Below are 25,723 nucleotides of genomic sequence, written 5' to 3' on the forward strand. Positions count from 1 at the left end.
AGGAGAAATCTGTGTGTATTGGGAAACTAGCGAGTGGGGGGTTCTGTGTGGGGTGCTGCGCAGCTGTGGTGGGACTGTGGGCAGTGGGGGGGTGCTGGGCAGGTGTGGTGGTATGCACAGCACTGTGCATTTGTGTCAAATGTGAGGGGTTGTGGGGGGGGCTCTGGGCATAGGGGGTTCAGGGGGTGCAGAGCAGGGAAGCTCTCTTCTCCTCCCCCCACCGCCCACTTGCCCAATGTGTCCTGGTATTTCACTCTTGCGATCTGGTCACCCTATTTAAGGGCGACTTTTGACATTGTTCACCTGCCATCTATCAACACAGCCAGATTCTACTAGCTGGCAAGGAGGGTGAAGGGAAAGGAGGGCAATGAATCGTACCCCTCCCTGCCAGCATTTCGAACATGGAACGTTGATCACCTCTGGACGGTCAGGACGGTTGGGACCCACACATCTCCTTGTAGTCTGTTCATTTGGCTGTGTACAAACTCAAGTACATGCAAATAAGTTAGAATGTGTGGCCATAGTTGCTAAGGAACTGCAAAGATTTCCCAGAAATGAACAAAGGTAAGTGTTATTTTCGTGATTGAAATCTTTCAAAGGCATTGGACTTCATCCGTTTACTCATGATGTTTTACCATTTTCCCGCGTTTTTTTGCCACAGATACATGGACGTGATCGGAGCTATGCACAAACTTCCAATATCCTGATCTGAATGATCTCCCGTTTGCCATTTTGTCGAATCACTCTGTTAAGCACATTGAAATAGTAGCCATCTAATAAAAGTATTAATTTTAAATAAACCAATCTGGTAAAAAATCAATCCCAAAATGTCACTGTCTAGAGGTCTAAAGCGTAAAAGAACAGCGACTTCATTTAAATCTGGATGGCTGGATGAGACTATAGAGACGGTTACACTGAAGTCACATAGTGTAATGCCTGTTAAACTTTGTGAAATAGTCATATCTGATGAGGACAACGGAGTGGTTTGTGTATACTGTCGAGATGCCGGAGCTCCGGAAGAATTTTCAACAGGAAGAATGTGGAACGATGTATGGAAGTTGGATTTCTTAAAGTGTCATCTGTCAAATAAATCTCATATAAATGGTGTAACAAAACTTAGAAACAAAAACCCTTCCTTACGGAGCAGATTGCTCATGATTCTTGAAAGTCCAGCTGAAAAGCAAAGGAGGCAAATTAATCTTGAACCCAAGCACTAAAACCCAGAAGAAATCAAGGTACTTATTGACAATGTGTTGTTGGTTATTAAAATGAACAGCTCAATGCTTTCTGTTCAGGATATTAATTATCATATGGAAAAGTATGTGCGCATACCAGTGAGCTGGAGAAGTAAAAATTATACTTTTGAATTTCTTGAAATTATCAACTGCATTGTCCAAAATGACCTCATGCATGAAAAAGCATCGGCAATGTTTCATACTCTAGCTGTTGATGAAAGCACTGATATATCCATTAACAGATACTTGATACTCTACTTTAAATATAGATCCATAAATTCTGCAGACTATAAAACTTCGTTTGGTGGACTATTACGATTGCAAGAATGTGATGCTGTTTCAATAGTGTCTGCAATCAAAGAGTTTTATAAAAAACACCAACTTGATCTCATGAAAATGGTGATGTTTGCATCTGATGGTGCCTCCGTGATGTTGGGCAAACTCAATGGCGTGGCAGCTCAGCTGAAACACGATATTCCACACCTGGTCCAGCAACATTGTGTTGCACACCAGGAAGACGAGGGGATTTCCGATGCATGGAAAGAGGTCAAGCTGATAAGAGACATCAAAACCTTAATGAGAACTGTCTACACAGTGTTCTGTCAGTCATCCAGGAGAAAATGAAAATTTCAGGAAATAGTGGATGCTTGTGAATGCGAGTCAATGGCTTTCAGGCCACTCAATGAAGTGCACTGGTTATCTAGGCACTTTGCACTTCCAGCAATTATTCACAACTATAATCCTCTTCTGGAATATTTTGAGCAAGACAAAGATACTGATCCAGTTTCTAAACACTGCCACAAAAAGCTGAATACCATGGAATACCGAATAACATTAGAAGTTTTGAATGAGGCTGGCTTCACTATCCACGATGCTCCAGAAATGGGGCCTTACACCTCTTGAAGCATTTCACCTTGCCCACGGTAAACTGAAAAAGATCAGAAGACAGTACCTTGGAGATTCAGTCTTATGGAATGACAAAGTTAAGGCTCCCTTAGATATGAGCTCTCAAGAAAATAATTAAATTGATACCAGTTCCATAATAACTTTCATAAACATCTTGTGTGCACATTTGGCAGACAGGTTTCCAGAGGATGAAGTTCAGGAGTGGTCCGCTTTTGATTGTGCAGCAATAGTTAAGTGTGACTTCAATTTTGGAATTCATCAGGTCAAATCCCTATGTTCAAAATACAAAGACTTTCTTGCTGAAGAGATTGTTATAGTCAGTCAGTACAATGACTTCAAGTTTGCAGTCGCCGAAAGAATCAAAAGCCAGTTGGTTTTAAGTTTCCTGGATATCATAACATTTGCTCACCAGAACGAACAGTTTCGGGATCTTGCAAAGTTGATGGATATTGGAGGTACATTCCTAGCATCAAGTGCAGACTGTGAGAGTGGCTTTAGCTTAATGAACACTCAAAAAAACAAACTACAGAATTGTTTACAAGTAGATCATTTGGACATGCTGATGTGCATTAAGAGTTACTAGCTGGATGGAGGACTGATAGATCTGAGTTTATATTGAATGGGCAAATGAAAAAGATCGCAGGGAAAAACAGTAAGGTTAGTTTAGCAGTCTCTGACATTTCAAACAGTAAGGAAATTAAAATGCATTTGTAATTACATATCCTATTCTTGGTTGATAATCATTTATTGATTTTTTTAGGAAAATTTTAAATTTAAAACACAAACTTTTGTTTTTCTTATTTTACTTATAGAATCATAGAATATCAGGGTTGGAAGGGACCTCAGGAGGTCATCTAGTCCAACCCCCTGCTCAAAGCAGGACCAATCCCCAATTTTTGCCCCAGATCACTAAATGGCCCCCTCAAGGATTGAACTCACAACCCTGGGTTTAGCAGGCCAATGCTCAAACCACTGAGCTATCCCTCCCCCATACTTATGATGTGTCTATCTGAAAACCCATATAAATTGACACAAATTGCAAATTAAAACTTTTTAAATGTATAAGCATTTTACTCGCTTGGGCACATTTGCCTCATGGAGCACACATTTGAACTCTGCTTCAAAAATTTGCACAGAAGAAATTTTTTGCACATACAGCCTGTCAAAAATTAGAGGGAACATTGCTTGCAACCACTCTCCAGCTTGGTTATGTGCTGGGTCATCATCCGAGACTGCCATAACATGAAATATATGGCAGAATCGGGGTAAAACAGAACAGGAGATAAACAATTCTCCCCTAAGGAGTTCAATCACAAATTTAATTAATGCATTTTTTTTAACGACTGTCATCAGTATCCAAGCATGTCCTCTGGAATGGTGGCTGAAGCATGAAGGGGTATATAAATGTTTAGCATATCTGGCACTTAAATAACTTGCAATGCTGGCTACAAAAGTGCCAGGCCAACGCCTGTTCTCACTTTCAGATGACATTGTAAGTAAGAAGCAGGCAGCAGTATCTCCTGTAAATGTAAACAAACCTGTTTGTCTTAGTGATTGGCTGAACAAGAAGTAGGACTGAGTGGACCTTTAGGCTCTAAAGTTTTACATTGTTTTGTTTTTGAGTGCAGTTATGTAACACTACAGTACTTGTATGAGGTGAATTGAAAAATAAGATTTCTTTTATCATTTTTACAGTGCAAATATGTGTAATCAATAATAATAATATATAATAATAATATAAAGCAAGCACTGTACACTTTGTATTCTGTGTTGCACTAGAAATCAATATATTTGAAAATGTAGAAAAACATCCAAAAATATTTACTGAATTTCAATTGGTATTCTATTGTTTAACAGTGCAATTAATCACAATCACAATTAATTTTTTTAATTGAATGAGTTAACTGTGATTAATGGACAGCCTTAATATTAATAAATATATTTTAAAAAAATAAATTAGAATATATAAAGAGCTAGAAGGTAATTGGAGCATTATATTAAATATATTTAAATAAAATAAATTAGAATATATAAAGAGCTAGAAGGTAATCGGAGCATTATAGCTCAAAACACATAGTAACATAAGATATGACAGAGCAATTCTGGCCCCAGTGAAGTCAATGAGAATTTTACCATTGATATCACTGGAACTAGAACTTTACCTGAATAGGTATTTTTGCAACATATTTTACAGAATATATCACTATTAAAGTTTGATTCCTATGTATTCAGCATGCCACACATTTAAGATATATTAACAAATGGTGCAGGCCAAGGATAATACACCATTTTATGTATTTTCATTGCTGAAATGCAGTTTGTATTGACAACAGATTTTCCTGCAACCGTGGAAATCTGTGAAGGGCTGTCGGTATCCAAGCAGTGGTACTGGGATTGACTAGCATAATGCATGTAAGTGACAGTTAGGAGAAGGCTACTGTATTATATGACCACACTTTATTTGTTTGTTGGATGTTTGTACCCTGCAGTGTTTTCTTAGTGAGGCTTTGTTCTGATGTGATTGCCTTTTTGGGCAGCCACACCCATTTTCCAGAGGCCTTAATGTTGTTTAAAAAGAAGAATTTGTTGTATTTTACACTGTTCCTTCTTGAAAACCCACAACTTATATTCTGAAAACATATTTAAATATTTTATTAAAGCTAATGTTAAAAAATTATATAATATATACGTTGAGAAACCAGTGTCTGTACATCTGGGTATAGTGCTTAGATTATCCACAAATACAAAGATTGTTTTTAAAGTCATAAGATACATATAGTGCATAATCAGCAGTAACCCAAATTTAGGTGAGTAACTTTAAGGATACAGTTTAGATATTAGCATCCGAGTATTTGGATACATCACTCATGAAAAGTTATACAGGGAGTTAGTTGTAGAAAGCAAATATAGGAATGAGTATAGATTGTCCCTCAGTAATTGAGCATTTAGGGTAGATTTCCAAATGGACAAATACAATTCATGAGGAAAGTATTTCAGTTACTTTCTCCACTGCACTTCTACTACTCTCATAAATAAGCCATGACTGAATACTGTCTCAAGATTAAACTGAGCCTGCATGGAAGAATATAAAAAATGTAAGCCTTAAATAAATCATTTCTAAATCATCTCACTCACTGGGCTCTAAAATACAAACTTCCCTCAGATGACAAGAGGACCTGCTGTGATGTAAGAAGCATCTTGCCAGCAATCATTAAACTAAAAACATGGACAAATAGATTAAAGTCATCATGAAACAAGAAAGGAGGCCAAAAAAAAAAAAAAAAAAAAGGTCATTAGGGACAACAAACCAAATTCATCCCTGGCAGAACTCCACTGATTTATATAGAATAGTTTTTAGTTGAGAAGCAGGATTTCTTGTTAGGCTTACCTACTTTATATCAAATTATATTTAAGCCTCTTCCTTCCCTCACTCCAAGCATGTGAAAACCTAACGTCTTTCACTTGTTAAAGACAGGAACTTGCACTTCTGTGCTTTTTTGCTAGCTTACAAATGCCACCTAGCGAGGAATTCACAAGCCAGATGCATTTCTGAAATCCCTTAGTTTTGTTTTAATAATTAATATGAGAAAGGAAGAGCAAATTCTGTAATGTGTACATTTAGAATTACAGTCTCATTCCACGGCAACATCCAGTACAAACTGGAAAGATCTATCAACAGCTAGTTATTACATAATCCTTATTACTGCTAGATGGTTGAGCAGTAATTTTAAGGGAGGATTAATTGAAACTAGATAATGCCTGGCTGCAACATCAGATGAAACACATAAGAGACAGAACCAATAATAAAATAGATTTGACTTAATGTTCCTATTTTTCCCTTCCTGTGAATGCTATGCTAAATCAGAACACCATCAAATGCAATTTGATTCAGCAGAATTGTTGTAGAAAAATGTAAGAATGATACAGAATTTCTGCTACATTACACTTACTCTGAAATTATTTAACTGTGGAGCAATCACAGCCAAGCAAACCTGGGAGGTTGCAGTGTGGTTAATGCACAAGACTTTTGCCCCTAAACCCAAGTTTAAGCTCCAGAAAGGTCAGAAGTGGTTATATTTTCACAAATAGGCCCTTTTGCCAATGTTTTTTGGTCCAAATGCTTACAATTGCTATTAACTCATCAGTTTTCAACCAGGGGTCCATGGCCCCCTGGGGGTCCATTAGCAGGTTTCAGCGGCTCTGCCAAGCAGGGCTGGTATTAGCCTTTATGTGGCCCAGGGCAGAAAACCCAAGCCTGAGCCCAAGCCCTGCTGTGCTACGATGAAGCCAAAGCCTGAGCAACTTAGCTTTAAAGGGCACCCTGTGGCGTGGGGCTCTGGGCAACTGCCCCGCTTGCTACCCCTTAATAGAGGCCCAAACTTTTATATGCTGAAAAACAGTTGTGGCACAGGTGGGCCATGAAGTTTTTATAGCATATTTGGGGGGCCTCAGAAACAAAAAGATTGAGAACCTCTGCTCTATCTCAGAAGTACTGTGTGTTCAAGGGATCCTGATTCTGCAAACACTTACTGCAGAATGTAGTGTTTAGTACACTGTGTAGTCACATAGTTTGAAAAATTCTTTGAGATTCCTTGGAATTAAATGCACCATACTAACAAGATACTTACTATTATTATTATATACATTTAGTGGATTCATCCCAATCTACATTTGTTACGTTGCCAAAGTTTAACCATTTAGTGGAGAAAATTGTATATGATCATGTAATTAAAGATTGTATCATAATGGATATGCACAAGGGAATCAAATTAAAATTGTACAGGCACACTTAATTCTGGCATTTCCTAACTTTTGAGTGCCTTACTTTACAACCTTAATGTTGTTTTAACATAATGTTTTGTTTGGTTTGTTTTTGTACGGAATTTTACTGAATACATAAACAGATTGGCTCCTGGCTTCTTCAATGTCAGTCTGTCTCCCATGCAATAGTGCTGTATTTTGGAACACCTGAGGCACTCTGGGTTTAACGGGGAGAGGGTGAGTTAGAGAGAAAGTTCTCCAACAGTTTCCATAGCATAGACATAGGTTGAGAGAGAGTCTTACAGACACCTCTTCACCCATTTATAATCCCATAACATGTAACCAGGGCAACTGTTTCCTCAGAAAAACATTATTAGGACAGCTTTGAATGTATTTTAGATGTCTTTAATGTGAAAAATGTTCTGTCTTTTCAAGCTAAAGCATACTATTTACTTTTACTCTTCATTTTACCCTCTCATCTGTCTGCTTCTCTCAAATGGAAACAAGGTCAGCACCCGGGGACCAGCCAGCTCCCCACAGACCACCATTGGCTCAAATTGCTTTAATAATTTCAACCCCATATGGTTTTCAAATGTACAGTAGGAAAGTGGGTCCCACTTTAGTTTTATTAGCAAAGTGAAATAAAGAGATGGGACCAAATCAAAACTCTGGATCTGAAACCATCCCCCTGGCCTATGGGGCTATTCAAAACCCAACAATCACAAAAGGCTCCTTTACTTACTACAAGCCAAGCCACTACCCTGGATCTGCACACCTCCAAACTCTGGGGTGTGGTAATTCTGATCCACATTTGGCGGCTTGAGCCCACCATCTGGTGAAATATTTGGGAAGGTCTTATGGAATTACATGGTCTGTTGGCATCCTCATGAACTGAGCTCTATGCCACCCCACAGGCCATCCTCTACACCTATTTTTAAATCTTTTACTAACACAGCATATACTTCACTATGCTATATCCATATATCCTCTGTAATCAATTTCTGCCCCCCCCCCCCAAAGTTGTACTTACTGACTTACTGGCTTTGCTTTTTTATCGTCTTTAGGGGCCAATACTTTTAAGTTAAAATATTCAAATCTCTCTCTTGTCTGGGTGTTACTTCTTAATTCCATTCCTTCTTAACCCAAGTGTAACTATTAGTAACAAATTCTGCACATACACATCAATTCTGTTGTTCAGGTGTGTGGTTGCAGTGGAGAGGGAAAGAAATATGGGATTCCATGAGGAAGGTCTGCACCCCCGGTGCACCACGAAGCTGTACTATACTGGGATTCTCTGCATCCTAATACACTGTGGAGTGTTTTGAGGTATTTTGGAATGGGTGAGGGAGGGAAGTGGCATGGCCAGTGAATCAAAAGACTAGACCCCCAAAGAGGAGAAGAAACTGGAACCATTGGGGATACAACCCCTGAATGTGCAGTAGTAGCTGCACAGTATCACTGCTGCTGCTCCATGACCTCAGTGGGAAAGGTTACTTCCTGTATTCTCCCCAATACATCCAGCTGTACATTACACTAAGATTTGATCCTTGATAATGATACTTTAGGCTTATGTAATGGGAAACAGTTAACTATTGTTCTGTCAACACTGCAAATTCACGCATGGCAGGGAATCCGAGTTAGACACAGTTGTCCCCTAACTCAGTTACCAACATTGTTCCAGTTTCTAGTGTCAAATGGACCTCAGTGTTCCGTGAGCTTTTTGTGTGTGGCTCTTCTATATTCTGAGGTATAATTGCTTTTGTCACGATGGTTTCCCCACTATAATAGGCTCCACTTGGGCTCTTCAAAGATAAATGTGGCAAAATGGCATGTTCTCTGCTTCAAACTTTTTTACCAGAAAAAAGCATGTGTCCCCTATATCAATACCACTGCTAAATTGTTGCATGAAATACAACAATTTTAGTGATGAGAAAAAATGTCAGTTATTCCTCATTCTTATTTGAGTATATCATCATCACGCTTAATTTCATATTTCTTTCATAAGAAAACAATGGTAGATGTTCATACATTTGGGTTGTGTGTGTGTGTTTAAGATAAATCAATATTCTGATCTGGTTTGACTTGTAAGTATTTACAAATGGGACAGAAAATTCCTTTTGATGCCTCCATGTAAGGGTTTTAATAGGATCATCTCTAGAAATTCTTCTTACCATCTCCATTGCTATTTTTCTTTCTACTTAATTGCGTCTTCTGAAGGAACAATCTCACCAACTCTGCATTTGAGTTTCATGTATTCCTTCCTCCATCTCTATCCATTCAGACTCTCTGAAAATGATTTATGGGAATCTGCCCTCAGTTTTGGCACAGCAGGCTGAAAGCTTGAAAAGAATGTTATTCTAGTCTGTGGATTTTCTGCATAGCTGCGTAATCAGTGGAGACCCTTTGTCAAGTAATTAACACATACAAGAAACAATGTTTTGTTTTAATATGACATGTCAAATTTCAAATATTAGTGGGCTACTTTGTATTAAAGTAAGTCTGCCATAGGTTTAGGGCCTGATCCAAAGCCCATTCAAATTTTTCCTTTAATTCCAATGAATTTTGGATCAGGTTTCCCCAGGCTATATCCTGTGCCATGTTATTTGGCTGGGTGAAGAGGAAGAGGTGTGGAAGGCAAATCCTTGCATCAATTATCTACTCTCAAAGCTATAAAAGCACAAACAGAAAATCTGATGGTAAGAAGGTATAATGTGTATCCATAGAAACTCCAAAGCAAGCAAAATTAATTCTGTTCTTCCATCTTTAACACTCCTGTAACTGTACTTAGCTCTTTGAAATATCTGAAATAGGTCTGTGATGTTACATACACATACACTAGTATGTGTATGAGAGTCAATTCCTAAGGGCAATATTCTTCCTAACTGTGGACTTTCTTGAATTTGTAACTAATTTTAAATCAGATTATTAGTATTACTTCATCAGTGTTAATATCTTATTTTCTCAGTAGAAAAACCCAGTCAAACATTCCAGTACAAATGCATGACAGTCACAATCTGCCCTATGTTTACAAAGTAGACTGCTGAACTGCTAAAATTTATTTTCTCAATCACAAACTGTGGTTTAAACTAATACAAGATACAATTCTTACACCTTTATTCTCATGTAAATGCGTAATATAAACTCTCCATATTTCATGCAACTTTTTTAAGCCTCAATACCTTGACAACTTGGCTTGTTTGTGGGCATAAAATGTCAGAATCAGACTGCAAATATAGGAAAGAGGTACACTGGATTCTAAACTCTTCTGGTCAGGAACTGTATCCTATCCTCCATTTCAACAGTGAAAAATCACTATGAGGCTCTTACCCTCATTGCGACCTATTAGCATTAGGATAGTACTAAATTTTAAAAAATGAACCAAAAACGTATAGAACAAATGTTATAGTTTTACACAAACGAGGACAAAAGCAAGATCTTTTTGATAGGTTAACTAAGGACAGCATGCATCATGGCAAGACATCTGTAAATATTGTCATGGATACGCTGGAATGTGCGGGGACAAATTTTCCACGCAGGCACTTTAGTAAAAGGGTTACACCCCAGGGATGGGAATGTCAAAAACTTAGCTAGATCACATTCCCTTGTCAAGTTAATTAACATGCTCCATTAGTATTGCAATTACATAATCTACATAGAGAGGAAGCACTTCTATTTTACATGTGTAAAGGTATATCTTAAGGGAATGGACAGATGTTCATAATTTAAAATTGGCCTTATATTTTCATGCTTTCAAAAATAAATCAGAGAAAGAAGACTGTCTGTGGGTAAGACTCATTACCTCCCTTCTTTAAAAAAAACCCCTACTATCACTCAACGAGACAATTTATAAAATTCAAAATATCCAAAATAACTTAGCATAATAAAGATTAGGCTTAGCGAAGCCTTTAAAGCAAACTGTCCATGTTGGATATCAGAGAGGATATACATAAGGTTAAAGTTATATCCTCACTTTAATGCAGTTTCAAACTCCCATTAATGCTAATGGGGATTAGGCATGTTCAGTCCAACTCAAAGGGGAATTGTATAGATAATTCATTTATTTTTGTGATGCGCTTGGATACTATAATGATAAGCTCCATAGAAAAGCTCATGAGGAAATTAATAATTGTGTCTTCACATCAGTATTTGAATAAAGGGGACAGTAAATAAGGCCTGGGACCACACACTGAGCCACACAGAGAAAACAAAATATTAAATATGCGCTCACTATGGGACTAATGTCCATCCTGCCTTCTGAATTCCTCCTCCATGATGTCTGGGCACAGGAGAGACAGGAGAGACAGCTTCCCTGCTCTCAGCTCTAGTACCTGAACGCTTCTGAGCACAGAGAAGCTAGGAGCAGAAATTGCAGAAAGTCCAGCTTTGCCCCTGTAGCCCTCGACTGAGGCATGCACCATTACAGTGTGGGGATGATGCATGCACACTCTGATCAGCGACGATGGAATTTTCTGAGATTTTAGAAGCTAAAATCAAAAATGTCTCTACTGAGACACGTGCAAACTGCTTTTTTCCCCCCCAAAGGCCTACATAACGTCCCCAAATTATGAAAATTTTCATAATGATGGGAAAAGGCACATACCTGCCACAAAGGCCACACCTCTGCTAAACTTCAAGTCCCTGCTCCAGGGCATTTTGACGTGGGCAAAACATATTTTTCCCTAGCTCCATGTTCTGAAATAACTCAACCATTTTGGCTGAAGGTTTCCAAAAATAATTAATCATGAGGCAGAAATCTGGCATGGAAAAAAATTCAGTACAAACAGTTGAATTTTGGCAAAGTTATAAGTAATTAAAAATAGAGTCCGTATAATGAGAAGTGTCGGGCAACTTTAATAACAGGCAGTGTTATCAGCCACTGCTGACACTACTATTTCTGCTGAAGTCTGTACAGTACAAGCAAATTAAGTACTCATGTTGACTCACATTGCACCCTCAAAGACAGCTCTTCCCTTTGTATTGGACCTAGAATGTATCCCCAAGATAGTTCTTACGTACAGTTAAATAGTGGGATTTTAAGCATACTGGCAAGTTATAAAGTTCTGCATGTTCTTACCCTTATGGATGTTTTTCCATCTAACACTGCACTGGATTTGCTTATGTAATACAACCCATCGGAAAACATATGCAATATTTGTATGGAGTTATTGTCCATTTTAAAAAACTAAGATTGTTGCCTGACAAGATGCACATCTGTCAACTTCAAATTGCACCACAAAACTTCAGCAGCTCACATATACTGCAAAACACTGATGCTCCTGAACTACTAATAGATTCATAGATACTAAGGTCAGAAGGGACCATTATGATCATCCAGTCTGACCTCCTGCACAACGCAGGCCACAGAATTTCACCCACCCACCCCTGTGAAAAACCTCTCACCTATATCTGAGCTACTGAAATCCTCAAATCGTGGTTTAAAGACTTCAAGGAGCAGAGAATCCTCCAGCAAGTGACCCATGCCCCATGCTACAGAGGAAGGCGAAAAACCTCCAGGGCCTCTTCCAATCTGCCCTGGAGGAAAATTCCTTCCCAACCCCAAATATGGCGATCAGCTAAACCCTGAGCATATGGGCAAGATTCACCAGCCAGATACTATAGAAAATTTATTGTAATATGTGGAAGAGATTATTTTAGAAATAAATCTAACAGCATAAAATGGGGCGGGGGGGAGATCAGGTGTGTGGTGGATGATTGATCATGGCAGGATACTGTAGATTCTTTAAAACAGTGGTTCTCAAAGACGGTCCGCCACTTGTTCAGGAAAAGCCCCTGTCGTGCCGAACCGGTTTGTTTACCTGCCGCGTCTGCAGGTTCGGCCGATTCCGGCTCCCACTGGCCACGGTTTGCCGCTCCAGGCCAATGGGGGCTGCGGGAAGTGGCGTGGGCCAAGGGACGTGCTGGCCACCCTTCCCGCAGCCCCCATTGGCCTGGAGCGGCAAACCGCAGCCAGTGGGAGCCGGAATCGGCCGAACCTGCAGACGCGGCAGGTAAACAAACCGGTCCGGCACGATAGGGGCTTTTCCTGAACAAGTGGTGGATCGGCTTTGAGAACCACAGCTCTAAAAGATCTTGCATAAAACTGGTGGAAATAACAGATTGATCTCATAACACAGAAAGAAGGATATAGCAAAGATTCAAAGATTTGCTCTAAGGGTTCTCCCTCATGCTCACATGAGAGCAGCACTGCAGCTGCTTATTAGGCCTTCCTACAGTCCCATGATCCCCCTCGTCCCTCCTGATTCTAGCCACAGCTGAAGACAACACCACTTATCCCCTCTTCCATTCAGTCACTGGAGCAGGAAGACCACCCCAACCTCTTCTTTTCTCCACAAATCAGGCAGAAGAGAGATGATTCTACCTCTTTTTATCTACAACCAACTAGAGAGATGTAATCCTAAAACAGCAATTATGTTAGATAACAGAAAGGCAACTAAGGATCTAGTCCTGCAAATTCTTACTCAGATTAACAAAGCAGCTTCCATGAGTAAAGTTTACTTCCAGGAGTAAGGGTTTGCAGGATCAAGTCCCCAAAAACTGAGGAATGTTTCTTTTGTTTCCTGTTTTTTATTTTAATGTGAAGCTAAAGTCGTAGCCCAGATAGGAATGAAATCACATCATGACACTCCTATAGGTGGCACACAAGTTGGCACCGAAAATACAATTTTGTTTCTCAATTTTTATTAAAAAATAAATAAATGAAGTTTAGACAGACTTTTAAAACCACCCACAAAATTCAGGAAGTGTTTAGATACTTTAAGGAAAAGGTCAGTCTTCATATTGGACATTTGAAGGTAGCATAATTTTCGCATAATTTTGTAATAGTTCCATTTGTGCTGTCTGATCGACTGGGTCAACAAAATAAAGACAGATGGTAGTGTATTAATTCTAATGCTTCTTTATTGCAATGCTGCCATTACAGTTTCCTCTGCTGCATTCACAGCAACTAAAGCTTCCCCAGTTTAACATTCTCCACAACTGAAAAATGATACACCACCTAGTGAAATCCATGAATATCTACACTGGACATAGGACCATGACATTGTATTCATTTAGGATATGTCTATACTCCAATTAAACACCCGCGGCTGTTCCATGTCAAATGACTCAGACTCTGGCTAGGTAGCTGTTTAATTATGGTGTAGGCGTTTGGGCTCAGGCTGGAGCCGGAGCTCTGGGACCTTCCCCCCTCACAGGGGAAAGGGGTGAGCCTGAACACCCTCACCACAATTAAACAGCCCCTTAGCTTGAGCCCTGCGAGCCCAAGTCAGCTGACATGGGCCAGCTGCATGTTTTTAATTGCAGTGCAGACATACCCATAGAGAACCAGCAGCTTTATAAAGAATAAAGTGCTCCAGTAGAGTAAAATGAATTGAATGCATTAGTCCTCACCACCTTAGGAAAAGGGACCCCCCAAAAAATAAAAAACCCAATCCACACAAATAATATAAATGACCGCATACCATACATAGGGATTGTTGTCCCACAATAATGGGGTATGAGTCACTAGCCAGCTATGCAGCAGCACTTCTCCTGAGGCTTCCAGCTGTCACTTACTAACCTGCTGTGCCTGTGCTTCCAGCATGGTTAGGCTCATCTGACCCTTCCAATCATTAGGAGCCTGACAACCACCAACAGTGGATTTTACACAGATGTATACATTTGTGGAGTTGTCCTTTTCCTAGTTTTCTGAGAAGGACACAAAGAGACACACTACTGCTGTGATTAATAGAAAAGGAGAAAAAACAAACAAAGGATGTCCGACCTTTCACGCCTCATTTATATTGTGTTTACTCACACCACAAGAAATTTCAGAACAAGAAAGAAAACTGATTCTCAAAGGAAATAAAGCAATCAAAAAATCTAACATCTCTTACAGACACAGACCACACTGGCACATACCCTGCTCCTTAAGAGAGAATGGATGTTTCCAATTTTGTTACTTCCATCAGTTTTCTTAATCCATCTCTGGATAGGAAACCTGAATCGTTATGTTGGTCTCCCACCCTGTCTTACTTGAAACCATTACGTTGTAGTGCTTAACAACACCTAGTAACTTGTGCATTTGTCTCACATTTCATTATGCCATGTCATACTGGGTGGTGATCTATTACAAGTGTGAACCTGGTATCTAAGAGATAATACCGTAATGCACTATTTCCCAAAGCATGGGACATGTTCCCAAGTTTGAGCAATGAACTGGCCAGAGTTGCATAGTTGCATGTTCTCCAGAGTCTCAGCTTTCATGTTAAAAAAAATAGTTAGTCTCAAGCTGTTATGGTGGTTTGGAAAACCTTCAGGGTGAAGCAAGTGTAACTAATGCAGGAGGCATCTGCCTGGGTTTTCAGAAAACCTTTAATGTTAGCTCAGAGGTACAACTGGTTCCATTCATGTTCATTGGAACTAACTCAGATGCCAATTATGATACATTTAAACATCAACATTACTTTACTCTACTATTCAAAGCATGTAAGAAAGGACAGGAAGTACTATATTATGAGCTCTATTCCAGTGTTATCTGAAGTGGCCTGAAGGCATGATATAAAAGATATATGAATTAAAATAAGGAAGCCTTTAATATCACATAGCAGAGTTGAAAAGGGGTGCAATTGCTTTCATTTTCCTGAAAGGGGTCTCATTTTGGGAAATACTACCTTAACGCTTCCAGTGCCCACTTCACAATAAGACATTTTTCAATCATACTGTACCATTGCTTTCCATACAACTTTCTACTTATAGAATTGAATATTCTTCTCTTTTCCACTCTTGGTACAAGACAGCTCTCAATCCTGTCTCTGACACATCAGTTTGCATTATGAATGGTTTATTAAAGTTCAGACTAATTAACACAGGTTCTGAAAAAGGGTCTTCTTCAGGGCATCTAAAGGTCCCTGACATTCCCTTGGCCAGATTACTTTTTTTCCTTTCAGGTTTCTTAACTGAGCTTTAGTATGAGAAAACTGTGGAATGAACTTCTGGCAAATCTTGGCTAATCCCATGAAAGATTTCACTTTCTTCTTGGTGGTAGAGATGGCAGCCTCTGCTTTTACCACTGATACTTCAACTTTTACTTCCTCATTCCTGGTATCTTTGATTTCTGGCTTCAGGGCTGCCTAGTACATGTTGCTGGGGATTAATAATCAACCCAGGTTAGATATGCCACACACAGACATGACTCTCCAAAGGGAAAATAAAAGCAAAAAATCCAAACAATCTCTTACAGGGGCATATGACACTGTCACATATCAATAGTTTTTGGACCCAACACATTGTTAATGGAAATTGTTTAAACTGTGTCTGCCACTTGGCACTAGAATACCAGATACTACAGTCATGGGGGGCCAGATTGATAGAGGAGATTTAGCAAATTAGCAGCATCCCCTCCAGATGCAGTGACTGGACTTGCTGTACATCCTTCATGGTACAGCATCCAAGACTCAAACCTAGATCCCTGTGGTTTATAGGCAGCAACTCTATCAGACCACAAAAAAAGCTTGTCTCTGGCTATGTCAGTAGAACCACAGCACAGCTTGTCTCAGCTGGGCATCACTTGTTGCATGTCTTACATACCATACCTGAGATCATCACTAAACAAGGCATTAACAACACTAGTCCATCAGCTGTTTTGAGTTCTGTATTCAATAGCTTGTACAACTGCTACCCTTATTGGTAGTCCCACTAGAGAAGCCATTCTGATATTCGGACTACAAATTGACCCTAACTGTGAGCTCAACTGAGCTGTAGCTCATGAAAGCTTATGCTCAAATAAATTGGTTAGTCTCTAAGGTGCCACAAGTACTCCTTTTCTTTTTGTAAGAGGTGAGTGAAAGTTCATAAAATGTCACAACAACCTATAACAATAAAACTTGTGGGGAAAAGGTGTGGAAAGGAGACAGTCTGAATTAGTCCAAACAAAAAAGGCCTACTGATATAATTCAAGGACTCTGGTAAGATTATGCCTGGTAAACAAAAACAGTGTTTGACCAGAAATCAATAAACCAAAATTGATGTGTCAGAAATTAGGCCTAACTGGTGAATAAAAAAATAAGGGGACAGGCTATTCCACCCATTACTCCCTTTGGGGGTTCTTGTTCCCATTACTCCCTTGGGGGAAAAAGCTGCCTACCACAATGCTGACTGACTGAAAGACGAGAGAAGAGGAAGGAGACAGCTTCACTTTCATGGATGCCACCCCCATGTCTCTTAGGACCTCAGACTTTTTTATCCTTATGTCCTGACATGGCCAGACCAAAGAAAGGGAGTTAGATGACATCACCAGCGGCTCTGGCTAAATTCCAAATAACATCTGGGATGTGAAACTGTCATTCCCCCTCCCACACACATATACCTTCTGTGTTCTTTTCCTTCCCCACCTTATTTCTTTCTCTTTTCTATCCATCCCCTTTTATCATCTGTCCAGTAAGATTATTTTGCAACACTGCTGTAAAGCCTATGACCAGAAAGAGGCAGCTAAATTCAATGCCCCAAACAGCCCAATGCTTGTACAATTTTGTCAAGTCTCAGAGTGGCTGATAAGACCATGTATAGTGCCTATGTTTCTCCAGCAGTGAGGCTGCAAATGAGAATCAACATCAAAGACAGAAGCTGGATATTCACCCTTAGCTATTTTTTCTCTCCTTCTTTTCTGTATGTTTCTCTTGTTTTCTTCTAGGAAACAGGATCGGACTTTAATAGCAACAACAGCAGCTCCAGCCTATCTTAACTAATTTCTTCTCCTTTCCACAAAAAATACAAGTTATTACCATCTAAGACACTGTCAAACATGGAGGTTTTCCTTCTAAAAACTCTCTCCAGCTAAAGAGAAAGAGACCAAAGAATGTTGTTAAAATGAAAGCCTTGCTTAATAATTTACATTTCAAACTCTTTAACTGTCTCCCCCCCCCCCCACTCCGTTTCTTTAATAAGGGGTTAAAAGGATTTTTAATAATGTATTTGCCATGGTACCAAGCAGGCTGAGGTCTCTGTATAACAAACCCTGAGCGTTGTTTAAAACTGTCTGATGTTGGACCGTGACTGGGTTATGTTAACACCTTTAACTCATTGGGCACATATATTCCATCTGAATTAATACAACAGGGCTAAGACTAAATTTCTCAGTCTCCTTAAAATGATTCATTCCTGAACTGGGATGAAGCTCGTTGGTAAGGTGGTGAGGGAAAGGTTTAATCACCTGTACTGTATCTGTTCCATTATGAAAATGGTGGTTGATATGTTTTTAAAGTACTAGATACATATTAAAATGATGGTCCAAAGCCACAAAGTTTGCATCTGAATCTGAATGTCCTGAAGCTTCAGAGTTTTTGCATCAGGGATTTCTTTTCCAGACCCACTTAAAATATCATGGTCTCAAATTTTACTGTAGCAATAACTGGGTTATTCGTCTGTTTCCATCTTAGAATGAACTCCCCATTGGTACCCCATGCAGAAGGCCAGCAAAAGTTCAATATGTCATATAAATCAAAACAGGGTTTAAGAATACATAGGCCTTTTGCAGATCCTCTGCACAACGGCAAATTTCATCCTTATAGTCTTTTTTTTTTTTTTACCTGAAACGAAGATTGGCTGTTATAATTCTTTAACTCCTTGTTGGCTCCTCGGAACAACAGAACTCTTGCACAGCTGTCCTGCAAATTAGAGAAGGAGGAACTCATTGATTATAATCTTTAATCACTAAAAATAGGCTTTAAATTATAAGATTTGGTGGTTATTTGGCATATGTTTTTGAACATAAAACAATAAGTCAACAGCCCAAGAAATATGAAACTCTGTTCCAATCAAAGGATTTAGTTGATTAAAATAATTTTAATTTTCAATAGAGTTGGAAAATTCTTAAATAATGTAGTTATGGGCAAGGTTCAATTTTTCAATGTACTGGAAACAGCATAAGAATGGTCATACTGGGTCAGACCAAAGGTCCATCTAGCCCAGTATCCTGTCTTCCGACAGTGGCTAATGCCAGGTACTTCAGAGGGAATGAACAGAACAGGTAATCATCAAGTTATCCATCCCCTGTCACCCATTCCCAGCTTCTGGCAAAGAGAGGCTAGGGACACCATCCTAGCCCTGCAAGCAAGTGTAAGTAACAACTAAGGGGACTACAGTACTTACTGAGATTTAAATACCTTGTTAACAATTCAGAAAAACATATTACAAAAATTACATCAAGTTATTAAACAAACCAGATTTTACAGCAAAATTAGTGTTTTCAAATTAAACTTTGTACATTAAAGGTCTTTGCTCATGTTGATACCTTCCAACCAGTGGGAACTGTTCAAGGAATAAATTATTGTGTTATATGATCAAGGGTACCACAACCTGGACCTAAATAATTAATATAGACATCCACTAATCAGAGAGGACAGTTTATTACCCCAATTTTACTTTGATTTATCAGTATATATCTCAAACTAAGCAGTTAGCTGTTTTTAATGCAATAGTATATTTAATACAAGTTTTTTTCAAAGAAACTTTTTTTGAGCTGCTGATACTATAACAAAGCCAGTCCTCCATACACAAATAACAACACCACAACACAAAACTAATATACCCTGACCTCCTCCCCAAATGAGAGACCAGATTACATGAGATCAGGTTCTGGTACAGAGTATGTAGTTGAAATCCTATCAGTATATTTTTTTAGTTGAATACACTGTATTGCAGTAAGACACTAGTCTGTACTGTTGTAAAATATTACTGATAATAACCTTATAGAAATTTTTCTATAGATCTGACATTTTTCAGAGCACTTGACTTTTTCTTGATTCATATATAGTATTCTATTTCCACATGTCGTCTTTAATGTTCATCTCGGGACCTGTGCTTAACCAGTCCACAATTCAGAATGTTTTTATGTTTTCTTGTCAGGTATGTTTCTATTAGCTCAGCTAATCCTGATTCACAGACAGGTGTACATACGGAAATTGCCCTTAAAAGAAATTTTCCTCATTCTGCTTTCCGATATACTGAGCCAGATCCTTGGTCCTGGTAAATCCCTTGTACTGCCCCCTTCAGCACAAAGAGGACTTATAGTTGTCCTAAATGGCCCCTGGGTGCCCCTGGGATCAGGGTTCCATAAAGATAGATAACATAAAGCCCCTTTTACCCACTACTCCCTGTTCTGCTTGACAGGGTAAATCAAGCAGTTTGGCTCTGCATTTCTAGTCAGGATTCTAGCACCTGTCATAGAGAGGTAATTTAATATTCTTAAAAGGGATAGGATGCTAGACAATATAGTTATATATAGGGCCCTACCAAATTCATGGTCCATTTTGGTCAATTTCATAGTCATAGGATTTTAAAAATCATAAATTTCATGATTTCAGCTATTTAAATCTGAAATTTCATGGTGTTGTAATTATAGGAATCATGACCCAAAAAGGAGTCATGGGGTGGTCACAAGGTTATTGTAGGAGGGGTTGCAGTACTGCTACCCTTACTTCGTTGCTGCTGGTGGCGGCGCTGCCTTCAGAGCTGGCTAGCTGGAGAGCGGTGGCTGCTGGTCAGGAGCCCAGCTCTGAAGGCAAAGCCACCGCTTGCAGCAGTGCAGAAGTAAGGATGGCATGGTATGGTATTGCCACCCTTACTTCTGTGCTGCTGCTGGCGGGGCGCTGCCTTCAGAGATGGACACCTGGCCAACAGCCACCCCTCTCTGGCCACCCAGCTCTGAACGCAGTGCAGACGTAAGGGTGACAATACCGTGAACCCCCTAAAACAACCTTGCGACCCCCCTGCAACTCCCTTTTGGGTTGGGACCCCCAATTTGAGAAACACTGGTCTCCCCCATGAAATCTGTATAGTATAGGGTAAAAGAACACAAGAGACCAGATTTCACAGTCCATGACACGTTTTTCATGGCTGTGAATTTTGGTAGGGCCCTAGTTATACAGCAGGGGTGGCCAACTTGAGCCTGAGAAGGAGCCAGAATTTATCAATATACATTGCCAAAGAGCCACAGTAATACGTCAGCAGCCCCCTCATCAGCTCCACGCCACCCCCCACCCCGGTCCCAGCGTCTCCGGCCCACTGGCAGCCCCACAGATCAGCGCTTTCCCCTCTGTCCCCGCACCTCCTGATCAGCTGCTTCGTGGCATGCAGGAGGCTCTGGGGGGGGAGGTGGAGGAGCGAAGGCATGGCAGGCTCAGGGGCAGGAAGCGGTGGAGTGGGGGCGGGGCCTGTGGCAGAGCCAGGGGTTGAGCAGCGAGCACCCCCCAGCACATTGGAAAGTTGGCGCCTGTAGCTCCAGCCCCAGAGTCGGTGCCTAGACAAGGAGCCGCATATTAACTTCTGAAGAGCCACAGGTGGCTTCAGAGCCACAGGTTGGCCACGCCTGTTATATAATATTTCCTACCTGTGCTAAGAACTGCATCAAACCAACAGCTCAGGAGAGCACTTTACAGTGCTAAACAGGGACAGGCAAGGAAGAGAGTCTGTCCATCTGTCTGTATCTATCTATCTATAATTAATTCATGGGACCATAATGTTTTTCCAAAGATTTTACATATTAATAATCAGCCAAGGGAAAATTCACGTGCTATAGCCTAAAGAAAGACCTAAAGATTTAAATAATGTTGATAGGGCTTTTGTTCTAGCGATGCCAATAAGTGACCCCTATTTCAAATTCATACCAGATGATCCTAGGCTGGCACAATGCATGTATCATTCAGGTAATATTCACTATGTCCATATGTTCTACCGAGAAAAAATGGGAAGGCTGGATTGCAAGCTTGCATATTAAAGTTCCAAATTTCCCAACTCGGTCCACAATTTGTTCATTAAGGTATCGTGTGTTCTGAAACTCACAGTATTTATAAACTGATCATAATTTAATTTTCAGAGTACCTAAATTCACATTTATTTTATAATTTATTTGTCTTTCATAAAACACAAAATGGTTCTGAAAATACATTTCCCCTTCCCCCACCCCTCTCTTTTTGCAGTTCCTATCCAACAGTTCAAGTATTATGGTTTGTTTCAAGGGTTTTGTAAATTTAGTGTGGGCAATGAATATGTGTACTAAGCTTCAGCTCACAATAAGTTTTATAACCACAAAATATTGGGATTTAGGGTGTTTTATACAATGTGAGAGACTCTGCCAATGGTATAATGTGCAGGACAGAATTGCAACACTTTACAGGCCTTTTTTGCTTAAGTTTCAGTTAATATATTGGCTACATTTTGCAATTAAATACATTGGGATTATACAATAGTTATTCATTCCTTTGAAAATTTTGGACGTGATTTACAAATGTAATACAACTGTTGTATTTTCTGCAACACCACAATATAATTGTATTCCTAGTGCCTTATCCATAGAGCTAATCAAAAAATTTCCAACAAGATGTACCATGAAAATGGTATTTTTCCCTAAGATGAAATTTTTCACAGAATATGTTTGTTATGGTAGAATTTTTTTATAAAAAGATTTTTTTTCCAGTTTGCCCCCTTTCTCTTTCTTTCCCCCCTCTTTTTATTTTTTCCCATTCAGTGAAAAGAGAGATAAAAAGGAAGGGGATGGGGAAGGATTAAAAAACATTTCTTATAGCAAAGAGCTGAATCTATTTAGCTAATACAGAGAAGGTTAAAAAGGATTTGATTAGCCTATAAGTATCTACCAGGGGAACAAATATTTAATGACGAGCTCTTCAATCTAGCAGAGAAAAGTATGTCCAACTGCTGGAAGTTGAAGCTAGGTTAAATTCACACTGTATTTAGGGTAAAAATGTTAATGTTGAGGTTAATTAAACACTGGAACAATTTACCAAGAGTCACGGTAGATTCTCCATTACTAGCAATTTATAAATCAAGATTGGATGTTTTTCTAAAAGATATTCTCTAAGAATTTTTTTGGAGAAGTTCTATGGCCAGTGTTTTAGAGGAGGTCAGCTTAGATGATCACAATGATCCTTTCTGGCCTTGGAAATCTATGAAGAACTGAAAACCCAAAACATTTTCAGATTTTAGGGTTTTTTTTAAGTATTCATGGGACAATTCCCATTAAAAACTATTTGCATTTTTCCACCAGCTCAGTTTATCAGTTCAAAAAAAGTCTACATCACATGTTTAAGATTCTTCCTACCAATGCTACAATTCTGGCTTTTGACAAAGTGCAGTATTGACAGTTTAATAACCTTTGATATTTACCATTTAATGCAGTTTACTTATGACACATAAAATAAACATGAAGCAGCTTTTTAGCCATCAGGGGTTTAAGTGAATTTTATAAAGATGTGTGGGCTGTCAGCAGATTAGATTTGTTGCCTAAAATCAAATATCTATTAGTTGATTTCATAGTAGCACAGTAAGTAAAACAAGTTCAATAGGTTGTATTTTAAAGGAATGTACATATCATACTTGCATAATTTATAAAATATAGACTAATAATTTTATTGAGAGACCAGGAGCTGTAAAGTGACTTTAAAACAAAATCAGGTCATCATTTTATTTAGGTCATCATTTAATTGGCATCCAGGAAGGGGAAATTACTGACTGATGAGAGTATTTCCCAGCAACTCAAATTGGGTTTAAAACAAAATCAAATGGGTAATGACTCCACCTACTGGAATTACAGGGTAAAAAGGACACTGTCACCCATCCTATCCTCCCCATCCACCTCCCTCCCCTTTGCCATAAGATAAAGCATCCTTTAACAGAAGGAACAAAGGAATGGTTTAGTAGAGATCTGTAACAATTACTTACTTACTGGTTCTAACAACAACACTGCCAGTAAATAATTATTCATTTTCACACATCCCTGATCAGCCAGCCCAGGAAACAGGAAACATGTGGGTTATAACAGTGAAATCACAGGATGCAAGGTTCCAGTAAAAGATCCATAAGGAGAACGTCTTGTCTCAGAAATGTCCACTAAAGCTACGATATGCAAGGATTGCAATGTGTGGTAAAGGTTAGTGAACTATAGTATGTGAAGTTTCAATATAAGTTTTTTGTCCTCTTTAATGTTCCACAAAAGTCCATCTGGTGTCAATGGGCCCTCCTTGTTAGCCACGACATAACACCTTTTGTTGGAGAGCAGCACTTTACACTAGCTAATGTCTCTCTCCTCTCTGGTGATTTACAGAGGCTTACAATACAAATGCTTAAATATTCCCTTGCAACATGGGACACAGATGTTATAAGTGAGATGAATGCATGCAGCAACCCACAAGCATTCAAAGTCTGAACACGAAACGCATTCTTATGTTAAATTATTCCAAAAATCGTCTCTTTTGAAAAAATCAAGATATTTTAGAAATACTAAAGGAAGTGAGGAAATCTGCTTTGACAAGTCTTTTTCAATCAAGATGGTAATTAATTAAGAAGCAGATGCTTTAACAGATGTTTTACTAGTTACAATCATGCCTCATTACTTGTGATTTTCTAATGCAATGTAGCATTCCATGCACAGTGTCCTAATATGGTTTTAATACATACAGTGCTGGAATGTTATAAAATGACCCAGTGTGAAAGTAAAAGCACAAAGCCCTGTTTGCCTTATACTTAGGAGTAGTCCCATTGACCTCTCAAAGTTACTCGCTTCAATAAAGCAAGAAGGTTTTGCCTTTGAATTTGCATATCCAAATATGCAAAACAATAGGCTGTAAGGGGGGAAGCATATCTACCAGTAGCAGCTCATTGGTATGACTGCAACTCAAACCTAATGCAGCCAAACTTCACACCCAATAGAGGACTAGATTGAGAGTTTACTCTCAGTCCTGAGAAAGTGTGATGCTCCAGTAGCAGCTCTGGAAAGAATCATAGAAGATTCCTGAGGTCTCTTCCAAGAACTTCAGCTTGGACATCCCTCTGACTTCCAACCCCTCTCAAGATCTTGGCAAAATAGGCTACATCATTACCAAAAGCACCAAATTTGTCCCCACGTCCAGTTAGCTCTGCTTGCTGATGCATGGAAGACTCTGCCAACTCTCCACTTCTCCCTATGCACTTGCATGCAAGGCAAGAGAATCAGACACTCAACTTCTGCTTTCTGCCTAATGTCTGGATTCAAGTCTAGAGTAGGCCCTGCACAGCCAACTCAGAGTGATGGATGGCATCTTAAACCCCTTTACTCCTATGCATAGCCACTCACCGTAGTCTGGCCCATAATTATTAAAAGAAGATTTGTCCAAAATAATTGCAGATATAGAGAGCTATATTTTAAGAGCTACAGCTCTGTGTTCCTTGCATCCTTTTATTTAGTTTATCTGCTCAGGGTCAAATTCTACCATCTACAACTCATGCAGTCCTTTTTCCAGATGTAAATGAGGGCAAAGTTGACCCCAGGGTGGATAAAAATTAATGATTTTTTAAAAAAATAAATTTAAAAAAATCAGATGTTTTTAATTTAAACCGGATTTTTTTTGATAAAATGCTTTTTGAGGAAAAAAACCTATCTTAATTAATTAGTCTCTCACAGTTTGTATGGCAACTTCCACCTTCTCTGTATGTATATATATATATATATATCTTCTTACTATATGTTCAATTCTATGCATCCAATAAAGTGGGCTGTAGCCCAAGAAAGCTTATGCTCTAACAAATTTGTTAGTCTCTAAGGTGCCACAAGTACTCCTTTTTGCGGATACAGACTAACACAGCTGCTACTCTGAAACCTATTTAAAGATAGTTTTAATTAAGATACATTATAGCTCAAAGATATCTCATCATGGAATAGGGATTATAAATTCTGATTCTATAGTATGGGACAATATATTCATGTAATGTTTAAGAAAAGTTTTGTAAATGAGTTCCAGTAGTTCATGGATTAGGGACCCAATCTTATGGGG

At 39.1% G+C, this 25,723-nt stretch overlaps 1 protein-coding gene across 1 annotated transcript in view; it reads right to left on the bottom strand.

Annotated features, from left to right (window-relative positions):
• SHANK2 (SH3 and multiple ankyrin repeat domains 2) overlaps positions 1-25,723 on the bottom strand; it is a 618,929-nt gene that overhangs the window by 451,696 nt on the left and 141,510 nt on the right. The window contains exon 12 of the mRNA XM_084631101.1: positions 18,488-18,565. Coding sequence (XP_084487227.1) covers positions 18,488-18,565 — 78 coding nt within the window. The remainder of the gene's footprint in view (positions 1-18,487; positions 18,566-25,723) is intronic.

The sequence above is a fragment of the Lepidochelys olivacea genome, assembly GCF_965140295.1.
Source record: "Lepidochelys olivacea isolate rLepOli2 genome assembly, chromosome: 6".
NCBI classification, from domain to species: Eukaryota; Metazoa; Chordata; order Testudines; family Cheloniidae; genus Lepidochelys; species Lepidochelys olivacea.